The sequence below is a fragment of the Cottoperca gobio genome, chromosome 21 (assembly GCF_900634415.1).
Source record: "Cottoperca gobio chromosome 21, fCotGob3.1, whole genome shotgun sequence".
Taxonomy (NCBI): Eukaryota; Metazoa; Chordata; class Actinopteri; order Perciformes; family Bovichtidae; genus Cottoperca; species Cottoperca gobio.
This window is the reverse complement of record NC_041375.1, coordinates 9,272,991-9,288,354: the sequence shown is the minus strand read 5'-3', so window position 1 is coordinate 9,288,354 and position 15,364 is coordinate 9,272,991. Positions and strand designations below refer to the sequence as shown.

Below are 15,364 nucleotides of genomic sequence, written 5' to 3'. Positions count from 1 at the left end.
AAGCTGAATCGTGTTTAATTAAGTCTGACATTCGTCTTCCTCAATGCAAGCAGTGGGGACTTCAGAGATCCCACGGCACAGCCATGAGCATACGATTAAGAATGAGCAAGTTTCCTGAAGGTGAACGAAAAGAGTTTGGTAGTTTTCCATCTGGGCACCTTCATATCAAGGCCTCTCGGGACGTTCTGCATGTTTATTCATAAGAGGTGGGTGGAAATGGGAGAGGGAGAAAAAAAAGTTTTCTAAGAGACCCAGCTGGTTGCCTAAAACTTCTCTTTGGTGACCTCAATTTCTCCTGCTTCCCAATGAGTTTCATCTGTCCATGTGGGACTAAGCATACTGTAGAGTATGTGTGCCTGAGTGAAGTTAAGCAGAACGGTGGCGCCACACAAACTGTAATGACCATGATGCGTTATCTCTAACATGAAATCAAAAAGGTTTGTAGAAAGGAAACAAATTCACATCTTCTAGGATCATTTCTTTCTTTTAGAAAGAATCAATCTGCTTCAGGCAAGGAAGTCAAAGCAGCCGCGGTGTTGCATTAAGAGAGGATTCTTAGCGTTCAGGTCACATTTTCTTACACATCAGATAGAGCCTTTTAAAGGAATTTAGAACACAGAGGTGCTATGTTGCCTATTCATTGACAAGGGCTGTGAGACATGACATCAGACAGAAAATAAAAGTGGATGCATGCAGTTCACAAGGTTAAGGCAGTGTTGAAGCCACAGCAGTGATGCAAAAGGGTTTTCAAAGAGCCGGTTTTCAAGAGGTTTTCAAAGTCTAACTTGGGCTTTACCCCCCAATAGTTTACTTGCATAGTTTACTTGCACTTCTTCAACACCCATGGGATCATGCTTATGTATTTGATTCCATATCAACTCCACAATTGAGCCAGGATAGTCTAATGCTGCTGTTTGACATGCAATATCAGACTACACAAAATACAGAAAAGAAAGTTTGTCCTAATCTGAACGCATGTATTAGTTTCTGACTCTGGGACAGTGGGAAAAACTGTAAAATTCCCCAAAACTACTGTATCTCTGAACTATCTCCAACCAAATCACACACATTAGCTGTTCTGTGTGATCTTCATTCTGATAACTAATGTAATAACTAATAATTTCATATTAATCACTTCCATTCACTGAGCCTCCCCTGAAACAGTTTGGAACCCCTCTGGGGAAAAACCTCTGCTGTAATAAATATGTGATAAGCATTCAGTTATTAAATTAATACACAGTTTTGATGATGAGATAACTACGGAAAGTGAACACAGAAGCAGATGTTGTTGGAGTTATGGCAGTCATAAAGTGCGATAAAAATCCAAAATGTGTGCATGGTACTTAATGAGCCAATAATATTACTTTTTGGGGAAAAGTAAAAGACAATCTGGTTTGTTCAAATTTAGATCTGAGTCCAAATTTGAAGATAAATCATACAAGCAGTAGGCAATGTGTATGACTTACTTAAACGCATCACCACTTACAAGCAAAGGCTCTAGGAAATGTGGGTGCATCAACATCTACACTATTAACAATAAAAAAAACATTTATAACTCATTTTACATTGAAATGTTTATGTATATCTATATTGTCTACACAGATTAAGTAACGATAGTTAATTCATGGGGACTACTGCAGATAATCAAGTTGTCCCTACTGAGAAAGAAAGTATATTTTCTCAGATATCCTGTTTTGTAATTGTGGGCTTGGAAATACCTGACATCCTAACCCTAACGCTTTGAACACAAAATGTAAAATGCAAAGCAGTACATCCAGCTGATACACACTGTAGGAGAGCATATGCACTTCTGGATTTACAGGTTATTTTAGTGTGGCTCGAGGCTTCATTTAACACTTAGAGTTGGAAAGACAAATAATTTTAAGAGTTTAGAGGGGTTGATACCTTGATTTATAAAACCACTTTCAGCTTCAGGTTCACTTTTAAAAATAATTATACCAACGAGTGCAGCATACAGAACTCTTTACAAAGGTGTACAAAACAAACGCTATCTGGTAGCTCATTTATTTCAAAATGAAATACAAAGTAAAAGCATATCAAAATATTTTAAGTACTAATTATGAGATACATGAATTCTATTTCTGAGAAATAATATAATTATATGGTTGTATGATTATTATTATTATTATTATTATTAGAACATGTTTAAAAAAAAAAAGCCAAAAAAGATATCTTTTATTATTTTATTTTACTCTTGTGTCTTTGAGATATCCAATATATTATATGTCTTGTAAAGTAAGAATAAAAGGAAAGCCTTATTATTCTTCAGTACTCTCTCTCTCTCTCTCTCTCTCTCTCTCTCTCTCTCTCTCTCTCTCTCTCTCTCTCTTCTCTCTCTCTCTCTCTCTCTCCGTCTCTCTTTCTTTAATCTCGAGTTGCAAGTTGCACAGATTTACTTTTGGAGGAAGTTCAAGGAAGTCTTTGTGAAGTTGCCTTGTCTCCAAAATAAATAAATAAAAACATTCAAAAGAACAGAAATTCATTAAAGAAATATTTGTCTGACCTTCTTTCTACATTTCTCTTACTTTTTACTTTATTGTTTTACTCTGGGAGAGCGGAGCCAATGCAGACTTGTGCTTCCAGTAAGACACAGCAAGGTGAGGCTTACTGCTATCATATTTTAATTGTATGCAAGAACAACATTAGTATTGTCAAATTGGTTTCCTTTTGGGGATCTGTAAAACCCCTTTCCCACTAAAAAAACCCACAAACACCCAATAACATCAAGCTTTTTACAATCTACATTCATTTCCGGAACAAATGACTGTAGTCACAGGTATTTATCGGCTCCACTGTCGATCGGCAGTAATGGAAACAAGACACCCGGGTAGACAAATCAATTTCCCTTATTCCGGCTCAATGCTATTTGACGCACGTTGAAGTAGTTGTATATGAAGTAAAACATCAACAAGCATTTTGACAATTATTACAATTTCTTAATTTACAAAACATACGATGTATATGCTCTCCCAAAAGCCACCAGATCCCAATGACAGAAACAGTCATTTTACCTTGCTTATCATTAAAACACACTTCAATCAAATTGAACAGAAAATAATAGAAACTCATCAAACCGTCTTTCCACTGTTCTAACAATTACTAATCCTGGTTTGAGAGTTTCGAAGAGACTGAATAAGTAAAAGGAGTAAAACAGTAACTGCTTATTTAGTGTTTACTAACCCTGCTCCTGGCAATTGAAAAGGAGTCCATCTCTTATTGCTGGAGGGTTTTCTCGTCCTTAAAAAACCTGCATATACGCGCTTATTTTGGTGGGAAAGGAGTATATTAGAGAGAGTAATGTACAAGTGGCAAGAAGTGTGAATGTATTATCATGGTGGCTACTTCGTACTACAGTATGCGTGAAAGACTTCTTTCCATTAACATATATAACGTTTAATTAGGTGGCGGATATAGCAGCTGATGATTTAGATTTGAATCACCTTGTCCTTCCAGCATCAGTGGATGACCTGACATTCTTCTACCTGTGTTGACACACTTTTGCAGTATAACACATGGAATGGGAGATGTCTGAGAAAACTGCCAGCGTGTTTTACCTGGGCTGACTTGAGCGTTTCTCCCAGGTGGGGTTTTGCATTTTTATTTAACTTGACATGACATGAACAAAGTATTTGGAACAAAGTTTGCAGACCTCCTATCCTGCTTTGTTGTTTAGTTGGATGAACAGACCTTAAGGTATTAACCCTGGAGAGCAGTGTGTAGCTCAGGAACAATTTGGCAGATTTGGAAAGTGGCCAGCACAGGGTATCCAATGTATGCTATTGCAGGTACATTGAACCACAGGCCTCCATGCAGCCCTAAGAAAGGTTGGTTCGTTTATCCCATTTGTATCCATTTGTAGGTGGTCTGTAAACATAAATGGCATTTTTTAAAACCAAAACAGACTTATTGCATACTGTTACAATGCCTCTCCACTTCAATCAATCTTGGTTTAATTCCATTCTCTGGTCGAAGGCATTCTACCAAGTAAATCCATCAACGCAAGCAATAAGGTACAGGGAGTAAGACATTGAAGCAAGAGTTTTCTGCTCCGTGCCAACAAACAGCCTTTTGGACTCGTTACAGCTGTGAATCACAGGCTACCACATCCTTTCACCTAGCACTCACACAGAGACAAAGCCCAGCATGACATTAACTGTCTTTCAGGTCAAAAAAGGTTGTGGTCTATGCCAGACAGGGGCTGCTGTTGTGCCAAGACTGCAGCAATCACGAGGCAGACGCTGCCTTATCACTGAAGCCAGGTGTCCATAGCAGCTTGGTATAGTTGCGAAGAATGCGAGCAACAACAAAAACTTGTGTACAACACAACACCTGGTGCTACTGCCCTGCTGCGTCTCTTGCCTGCATTGACAGGAAAGATGACGAGAAGTCACCTTGGCAACCAGTTTAACCGCAAAAGTTAGAAAGTGCCAGCTCATGACGCCATTACATGAATTAGCCTTTATTTCATCATCCATCGGGCATTGAGAGTTTAATTTAAGCGTTACAAACGATAGCTAGATTTAGCAGTGCGTATCTAAGTGAATGTGAAAACGATCTTTGATCTCCTACAATCAACAAAAGCACATTTAAGCGTAATTTACTTGATTAAAGTTTGGAATAATGAGCATCTCTATTAATAGGGAGTAAAAGTAAAGCATTTTCCGCAGCTATTTATTTTACAAATGTAATACGGATTCAATGTGTAAAATAAATTCCACAATCTTAATAATCCAAATAAAATTAGAATGATCTGATGAATTGACATAATTATGAGAATGCTTATTAATGTATGTATTCTAAACCCAAGGCGAAAAAGAAATCAGGGTGTGAAAGCTTCATTAACTCTTACCTCGACAGTGAACTCCTTCATCGTAGCTATCTTCACAGTCTCTGGCCCCATTGCAGAGTTTGTTGAAATGGATACACTTTTTTGTCCCGATGCACTGTATGTGATTGAGCGGACATCTGATCACCACCTCCTGCGCACCTAAAGAAGAGAAACGACAAAGTGTAAATAAAATATCTCCATTTTACTACAAAGCTATATGAGCTTTAACAATGTATTTTTCAGCATATGGAGTACAGTAGGAGACCATATGTGAAGTAAATTTGCATACTTCATAGTCATTTTCATTTGTATTTTTTGCAGGTAAACAAATTTCTCCCGGTCCTATATTGTCTTCCTTCTCAAAGTGCTGATACTTCAAGTCCTCTTTTAAAAGAGGCGGAAGAACCCGTGCATATGCAAATGTATTTATACTTCACACAGCATTGTTCTTAACACACAACAGATGTTCGCCACACTGCTTTGCAGACGCACTGGTGAAGTCCCATAACAAACTGCCCGACCCTCCCTGCCAGCCATGCAAACAGCGGAGAGCAGCTGTTTAAGGATTCATGAGGCACATAGGTGACCCTCACTCATGTGGCAGCCACAGGAGCACATAAAACACAGCTGACCAGTGCACCAGCACTGTAAATGTGTCACATCTCCACCTTAACTACATTGATATCAATTACCAATGTGCCGCTGCAGCCACTTAATGGGAAGATTTATCACTCACACGATGGGGTCCGTAACAATCCCCGGAGTTCTCCCGTCCCGAGGAACTCACACCCAAGCACACTTGGACCATCTTGACTGGACAGTTACTTATTCACAGCATCCATTTTTACTTTTTAAGGTAAGAAATGCAGCAATTAATGTGGCTATTACAAAGTTGGCCGTCATCTCCTCCTGATTTACAAAAGGGATAGTTAGAAGTAGTTGTGCGTCTGTATTGACACATTAATGACTCATAATCCAGAGCATTTTTATTGCTTTAAAAGTGTAGCAGAAGAGGCTTCTTCTTTAATGGATATTGCTTGGCTATCTACTCAAGAAGCCCCAGTGATTCAAGCTATTTCTATGCCATATTTAGGTAAGTCAAATATAAGTGACCTTGTCTCTGAGAGTTCATATTTCACACATGAGCAAACTGGCAGCCTCTTCTGCTGGTCTGCGAAATGTCTTTAAAGCATCACTCTTTTCTCTTCCAGCTCCTTTTGGGATATCTGTGCTCCTTTCAGACTTCATGTACCAAAAATACATTTGTAAAACCATTATACATTAACGGTATATTAAAAAATAAATATACACTGAGGATGGCATCTTCAAAATGTTTTGTTTTTTTTAACATTTAACATTTCACACATTTGGAATCAAACTCAAATACCCTGTAGGTCCTTGTTTTTTAACTGTCATACATTTTAAAACACGTAGGAGATGTTTCACTCACTACTGAAAACAGACACTATCACAGGACTTTCTACCCAATGTCACACTATAGTAAATGTCCATTTGGCAAATGCGCTATTTAACACAACGCTGTAAGGGTCTCTGACAATGTAACAGCGCTGTCAGCCCCTCCCCTTGCTATGTCGCCACATGGGTTCTAATCTAATGTGATAAGGGGAAGGATGGTGCATGAATATTCAGTGGCTCTGATCTGTCATGCAGGGGTACACAGATGGTCTCTCAACGGCTGAGGTATTCAGAATTCATCCGTCAATTCCCAAACTACTGTACTATGTTGGATGATCGCTCAAAGTCTTATAACAGGATAGTACACCATGCCATGTAACACATCCTCCATACTGGAGCTTCTCTCCCCTTAGATTTCCTTTCCAAGGGGCTGAATGATGCTTACTGGAAACACCCTGCAGATCAGTTAAGGCAAAGGATTCTCTTACGCAATCCACAGTGCCCTGAGTTAAACTTTGAGCAAAGCCGCCATCGCTTTTACAAGCAAAATAAATTCATAAGAATTAGGAAAATGCACTAATAATTACAACTCCCTGCAGGCCGGCAGTGATAATGAGCTGTGAGATGAGCCTCTTCAGTAGCAAATAATACATACAATATCATTAAAATAGTATATGTCACTCTGATTTATTTTAGTTATTTTAATGGTATTGATATCTTTTTGTTCAAAGTTATCATCACATTTTTTGACCTTTCAGACTCTGAAAGGTCAAAAAATGTAAAAGGTCAAAAAATGTGATGATAACTTTGAACAAAAAGATTCTTCTAAAAATGTGTTTTATTATTATTTTTTGTACGCACATTGCACTTCTTAACGTACAGTAACCATCTCAACGTTATGCAATCTACATTTTTCACTTGTTTATGAACAATGGCTCTGTTCTGCGAAACAATTTGCACAATTTGTTCCAACGATAAACAAGCACAAAGGAACAAGTCTGAGGCGCTGCCCCCCCCAACGGTTCCTCCTGAAAAAATTATTTATATATACATATATAAAACATATATATATATATATATATATAGCATCAAATCACAAGTCACTTTTCACATTGAACAGGTGCAGGGATGCAGATGTTAGCTCTGCAGATGTTAGCTCTGCTGGTGTTAGCTCTGCTGCTACAAGCAGCCAGAGTGCAGCTCGTCTGCTGCTGGTCCAAGTCCCGACCAGAGAGTTAGTGGTTTAAAATTAATTCAGATTAGTTTTATTCATGGTGTATCCTTGGAATAACATTAATGCCTTTGAGCAGTGGCGCTTGTTTTGTTTTTTTTCAAGCAGCACTTTATCGCTCAGCAAAATAAAAGTCTAGAAGCACACAACGTTAACTTTATCCAAACGCACTCATCCTTTCAGCTTGTGCAGTTCGGCATGTTTCCTGCTGTAATGACGCTCGAGAGCCTTTTTCATGACCTTTTTCATGACCGCAAGCGTGTCCGTAGGCAAACCGGCCTATTACTTCCACAAAGAAATAATCGTTTGTCCATTTCTCCTGGAACATTCTGTATCCACCTTTCTATGTGTTACACTCACCATGCTGCGTTCACTGATGTCAATGACAGTTTAACACTTACGTTTTTTGACATGACGTGACCACGTGATGATACGTTCCACTCGTGTTGTGTTCAAGGGCCCTGACCTTGGCCAGGAAAAACAGTCAGTCGCCGGTTTTATTCTATATCTGACTAGATTTATATACATTTTTTTGGAGTCGATTTTTTGCGTGCGTTTATGAATGACCTCGCGGGCCATACACACAAACGCCCCCAAAGATACATGAATGCCCCCCTTTCTAAAATATTGCTTCCAGCGGCCCCCCGACGTTCTGCCGCCCCCGTTGAGAATCCCTGGTTTAGAGGAAGCACACATGTTTGCTGTTGGAGACTGAAACTGAGTTTCCATTTAATTGAAGATGTTTCGTGTTCTATTGACTGTGTGTTTCTTGAAAAGGGGCCATGTTTTCTTTTCTATTTTTAATCAGCAAAATGACTGTGCTCTGCACCTCTGTCCACTTTCACTCTTACACACCACTGTAAAATAGGACTGTGTATGCTATTAATAGATAGATAGAAAATACGTTGAAAACAGATCAACTGTATAGGTAGTGTGCAAACACGTGACAAAACTGTGTGACGTATGCGTGCGACGCCATTTCGGATGAAAAACAAATCAACAATGTCGTCTAAAGCGAACAACTACAACAAAACTCCGACTTCTTCAAAGTCCAAATTTGCGGCCTTGACCCGTACACGCTAAAGCCATCGGATTATATTGAGGATTTAGATTCATTACCGCCGATTGAATATCCGGATATTGTGAACTACCTTGTGCTACAAACGTCGTAGGCAACCAACGCACAAGTGAAGGCATACAAGAGCTTAGATGCTTATCATTTCTTTGTTTCTGGCTGGGTTGGTAGTCTTCTTACCAAACCACTGAAAGATGGCAGGGTGCTCGTCCATGCCCGTGTAAATCACTCTCAAAGAGCTCGAGATACACCGCTCAAGCCGTGGTTTGTGAGTGAGAAGAGCGGCGATGTTATCCTCGCACACTGTGATTGTATGGCAGGATTAAGCGAAGCATGTTCTCACATTGGTGCTTTTCGCAAGTGAAGTAGTCTCAAGAATAAGCTAAACAAAAACATGCACAGAAGAAAAGAGCAAATGGCTGCCATCACAGTGTAAAGAAAGTGCCTTATTTACCAGTCAGCGATATGGAATTTACAAAAATTCCGCTTCTCCTGGTGACGAAAGGTAAGGTAAAGGTGTTCGGGTATATCATAAGCACAAATGTTTAACGTAAACATTGAAAACATAGCTTTAGCATGAGCTCTTACCAGATATAAAGTGGACGCCACACACACGGGTGAATTGTGCTTTTTCTTCCGTTAAATCCTCACGAGTTATGTTGCTAAACCAGTTTACGGCGTTCGGTAGACAGCAATTCATCCCTCTTTTGTGGATCGTTGTTTTTGATGATTTTAGGAAATCTAAAGAACCGTTTCTCTGGGTCACGAGTAGCGTTATTACCACAATTATACACTGCACACAAGGCCGCAGTCTTGGTTGTGTATATCATCCAACATGGTTGACTTACGGGTTGGGAAATAAGCGTGACGTCACATGCACACGATATATTAGGTCCCTGTTGTGTTAGGCAATTCCTGATGTAAAAATCTTTAGACATTTTAGATGAAAACGGCAAGAGCTAGGAAGGGCTTGATAAATGAATAATGTCCAGAGATGAAAGCTTAAATACCAGTTTAATCATAACACTTTTAGTGGAAGAAAGATGTTCCCTCTGTAAGCTGAAAAATTAATTATAACGTGATATGCTTATTCAGGTAAAGCGGGAGACATTTAAGTTCATCATCAGTATTTATTAACATCTTATCTCATAACACAAACATAAATTAAACTAAAACATTCCCATCTTGTCTAAATACTGCAAATATATTATTGGTACCGCTGCAAGCGAACCCCATATTTGTGTTGTAATTGTACTGAATATGAGGTTCATACTTAAAACATAAATTGCTGCAAAGGATTCTAAGAAATTACTTGTACGGCTGCCAGATCTTAGACTTTAAGACATGTTATTAAGAATCATGCTGCTATTTCCCTGCTTTGAGGAGTGAATAAGGAGAAATCAGCTGGGCCAAACTAATACCTCTATTTAAGGTGAAATGCGAGGCTTCAAGGGGGATCTAGATATGTTCATTATGATAATCATGTTAATCTTTGTGGGGTATAATGAATTTCTAAAATAAAGTAACCTTTCAGCAGGGGAAGTTTCTTTAACTTCTGCGTAAAGGGATTTATCATATCCACATAAAGATTTAATTTTCTCAATTTAGATCAAAATGGCATCCTGATGCCTGACCTGAGGCAACGCCCTAGTAGACTTTCCATAATGGCTTTATAACAGTAACAAGCTCTTTTGTGGTCAATCCCATAATTACAAAGACACTAGTTACTGTAAGCACTCTCATTATTATTGTTACAAACAGTGAATCACTAATCTGATCATAAGCATTTTTGGTGAATCTAAACCGAAGCCAAAATTCAAAAAAATCAAAACATTCAGAACGTATCAACTGCTTGACCACTTTCTCGCGAACCGTCTGTCCAAACAAACAACTTCACTGTCCATGCTGCGCCTCTTTAGCGAGCTGTACCCAACATGCTGTTGGGCTGAGCAACAGTTAATAGGGGTCCCCTCTCAATACATTACACAGTATGTGCATAACCCACTACTAATAAATATGTCCCGTAGATCTCAAGAGCTCACACTCGACACTGCACTTCCTTTGGTCATCAGTAATACGACCGCCAAGTATGAAGTCAAAGAACGGATGCCGAGAGAATCGCAGGACACAAACTCCTTTCATTTTAGTTAGATTGCCGCAGGGCTCAAAATAGCACAAGCATATGCAAGGTAGTGCATGTAAATTCAAGCAGTGCATGTAATTCTCAGCTCTACCTTCTTGCACAGAAATGATGCTGAGCAGGGCTGCTAACTCTCACGCACTGACCGTGATACTCACACAATTGACACTTTTCACATGCTCTCACGTCACACATCCGTTTTTTTAACGCAATGAAGAGCAAATGTATACCTTATAATGGTGTGGCGCAAAAAGAGGACACTGACAGCGCATGGACAGACAAGACGGAGCAGCACGGTGTTAAAACCCGGTCAAAGGTCAAACCAGCCCCCGCTCAGAGTCTATTCATGCTGTTAACGTACCAGTACTAGGAGCAACCAAAAAGAACGAAGAAAGACTTGTATTTCAGCAATAATTTATTACACATCATATATTAAATCAGTCTTGTAGAATATGTGACATCACCAAAGAAGTCCTAATTAGATTAAACAGTTTTTTTTATCAGGTTTGCTAAGAAGCCCAATGGATTTCAGCTACACATTTGATGTAGTTCACTGCACATTACCACAAAGGGAAATTCAGCTCCAATTATATTGTAACTCTGTAAACTCTCATAAATTAAATAAATAAATGTTTTCCTTTAGATGTTTGCTTAATGTGTTATGTAATCGTGTTCAGGATGACCCAGACTAGGACCATGTAAAGTTTGAAATTTTATTGCTTACTTTTTGAGTAAATCAAAGGGATAGTCAGCTCAAATTACATTAAAACATTATTGATTAATAAAACATTTTTTGCATTTTGCATTGGTCGATGTCGGATCTCTTTTGGTCGGTTCAGGCAGCGGCTGTAGTGCAGAGAAAGAAGGACAAAAACACCAAAAGGTGCAGTAATTACTAGCTACAGTAGTAAAATTCACAAGTAAAATTAATGTACGAGCACTTGGTAAAAACCATCCATGACAGAAGTTGCCAGATGTGTTGCAATGGTGTTAACAGTAATCTCCAGGCTGATAAGATGTTTCACTGGTGTGGAAGATTACATTATTATGTGTGTGTGTGTGTGTGTGTGTGTGTGTGTGTATGTGTGTGTGTGTGTGTGTGTTTATGCGAGCTGAAGCATCAAGGTAAATAGTGAACTCTTCACCTTTGTATGTATTCTGTGGTGAAGTCATTATTTTTGTCACACTTAAAGCTTGAGGATGTTTGGGTTATACGATGTCTGGGCTCTGTGATGCCGCGGCTTCACTTGAATAACTGATGGAACAGGAAGATACATACATAACTGTCATGTAACAGCACTGGCTGGCGAGTCATTTTCACCATATCTCAGTCTGATTTGAGTGCATTGGATGTTTGTACCCGGCTCTAGGCTCATATCTCAAAGGCAACAATCGTTGGACAAATTCTGGATTTGTGGCGATGCACTACTTTTCTTGCTTCTTGTCATGAACTGCGTGCTTCATCTGAAATAGTGGAGCTGACTTCCATGGCAACAAAATGAACTGGTATAATGCATTCAGATTAATGACATCTTGGGGCAAACAAGACCGGGTTTCGTAGCATTACGGCCACATTTCACCAATTGTAAAGTGAAGCTCTCCCCAGTGTGTTCTGATTTTAAAGGAGCTGTGTTCTTAATATGAAGGTCTCTAAAATACTCCCTATGTGACCTTTACATTCCTGCCATTGTAAAGGATGTACTCAGCCAAGAGAGTTTATGTTACTACTAAACATAGCAGCAATCATTTCTTAAAGATGGAACCGCCAAGGACTGACATTCTTTAGACAGCGATAGAAACAAACTTGTTGTGATTGCAGTAATAATGCATTTAGAGAAATATGCCATAAGTGAATGACTATGTGTAGGTGTTGCCTCTTTTCTCAGCATCAACAGGACAATGAGCAATCATTTGATTGACTAATCACATACAGCTGCTGAGAAGCAGCCAATGGCACAGTACAATATGAACTGAACAAGTCCCCTGTGGGAAAATGTGTATGCCTTTGCTTGTTTGTGGATACGCATGGCCAGCATTTGGTGTTGATCTGCCAGGCCTGTCCTGCAGCCGTCTTCAGTTCTTTACACCTTTAGTCATGTCTTCAGCACACAAATCAAGAACATTTCAATGTTTGGCTCTAAACACGTCATTGACTTGTCTGTACGTTAAGGATCATTGTGTTTCTGCATTGTACTGTATTGGCTTTGTGTCCTATACAGTGTTGACCGCTGTCAATATAAATGTAAATACCCTCAATCACCCTTAAAGGCTAAAAGCTAGTCTCATCTCAAATACAACTTGTTAGCAGCGTTGATCATGTTCCTTAAAAACATATTTTTCCCATTACCAATTATTTATTGGAAGGTAAATGACATTACTTAAATAATCACTACTAGGGCCATCAATCATCAGCGCCAATGAAGAAGAAGGTACAGTAACACTTAACCACTTACTCCACACTCCAAACATGACTAATGACAATGTTTCAATCCTACTTGGATCTTCATTCTGACCTTTTCTACATGAGATTATGGCATCATGATTACGTGTTTGATTTATTTCATTTGTTAAACAGCAAACAGTAGCAAACAGCAAACAGTAGCAAACAGCAAGAAAAAAAAGGAATATGTACATGATAAGCCAAACATGATTGCCTTTATGTATTTTTTGTGTGGTCCTTCTTCTATATATTCAGTAAAGACTGATCTAAAAGCAGAATACTGAGTGAATACACCAATATATTATTGCCTAATGTTGGATTTGCATCAAGTTGTTTGTGCATTCCACCTAAAAGGCAGCATTCATACAGATATATAGTTTATTCTACTATCACTGAAGAAAGGACCTGTTAGCGTTTTCTTCCTGATGTCATGCCTTAACTTTTAGCCCCGCTCTGTGGCATTAGCATTTAAAAATGAGTGATTTGCTCGTGCATAATACATTGTTTCACTCAAAATCGATCGAGCACCTCAGAAATGCAAATCAATTATTTTTTACATGTCATATATGCATTTGGTGCGGTAAATGAGAGCACAGTCATAAAAGCAATATGCACAGAACCCCTCAGACACCTAATTTCCTGTGTGCAGTGGCCTATTATTTGCAAAAGATTATGCTAAGTATTCAATCAAATCTATTTGAAAGAGAAGGAAAATGTCGGCACTGTTCAGTGGAATGAAGCCGGGTGTCGGCACCCATGACATTCTGGCTCTACTGTAGGATAAAGAATCAATACATTCGTCCGCAGAGAAGAATGAGCAGCCTGTGGACAATGTAGCAAAGCAGCTCTTCAGAAACACCATGCCAAGAAACTGAAAAACGGCCAATTTATCAGTATTTGGAAAACAACGACATAATTAGTCAATAGAGATAGTTTTGTGACCAACCATTATGCAAATGTTCTTGTCTAATTGTTCTGGGGCCAGCTTCAAATGAATAATACATACAGTATGTTGTAGTCAGAGAGGCTAAAAACAATATTCACTGAAAAGAATAATCTCATTAGCGGTATAATATACGGTGTGTGTAATGCTGGCATTCCTCTCTTCAAATAAATAAATACACAGTTGTCTAATGCCATCTAAAGTCATTTCACTGATGCGATGACATTGTGATAAATAGGTTTACCTGAACTGAATTATTTGTTATCATGTTGTCATGTTGAATTTGTGACAACATGCATTGCATTGCAAATCCACACAACGTATTTGATGTTGTAAGCTCGTGACTCCTGAACACACTCTGTATAACACATGTTCATGTGCACAGTCCGAGGATTATTATCTGTTGGTTCGTCAATATGAGCAACTCTGAACACTGGTCTTTAACCAAAGCTAAACCAAGAAATGATTGTGCCTGCACCAAATCAAATCAAGAAACACTCATATGGGTAATTTCCTAAAGCAATGACAAACAATATTTAGTTCCGAGGGCATATAAATCAGTAATAGGTTGCAGTAGTTTTTATACTGTGTATAAGTGGGTAACAGTGAAAACAGTAAACATACTATCTTTATATTTTTCACACTTATTCCACCAACTGTGTTGTTGTTACTTCAGTCAAGATATGTCCACATCTCTGATCAACGCAGTTAAAAGAGCACTTCATAATGTGGTTAGAATTGTGTATTTGGATGACACTGACAAACTGACCATATGTCTTTCAAATATAATGGAGGATCTCTAATATCCCTTTGCCTTAGATTCTTCCATTAAATTATAACAGTTTCAGTAAAAGAGCCATGACATTTGCCTTTGTTTATATTTCACATTATGTAGTGAGTTTCACAGCTCAAATTGGTGTAAATCAATTGATTATTAGCGAGTAAATAAGTCTTATTTATTTCTGCTTGAAGGCGTCTTTAATGAGGACCATGGTTGGAGTATATTACACACATCAAGTGGGAGAGCATGTATTTTTCTCTAAATATCGTCTGGCAGTAACCCAGCTCCCTTGAAATAATCATCGGACTATGACCATGTTTATAGAGTGGCTATACCAGAGTGCATTTCACTATTTGTTAGCCAACCCATTATTTATGATTAATACATTTAAAAAAAGGCCAATGTCACTGATTCATGATCATTGAGAGTCAAGTCCTAGCTACTGTATAACTGTGAGACAATCAGCACTCAGCATGGTGATGTTATTCT

At 38.6% G+C, this 15,364-nt stretch overlaps 1 protein-coding gene across 1 annotated transcript in view; it reads right to left on the bottom strand.

Moving 5' to 3' along the window:
• lrp1bb (low density lipoprotein receptor-related protein 1Bb) overlaps positions 1-15,364 on the bottom strand; it is a 239,276-nt gene that overhangs the window by 147,858 nt on the left and 76,054 nt on the right. Inside the window, exon 4 of the mRNA XM_029459353.1 lies at positions 4,871-5,008. Within this exon, the coding sequence (XP_029315213.1) occupies positions 4,871-5,008 (138 nt within the window). The remainder of the gene's footprint in view (positions 1-4,870; positions 5,009-15,364) is intronic.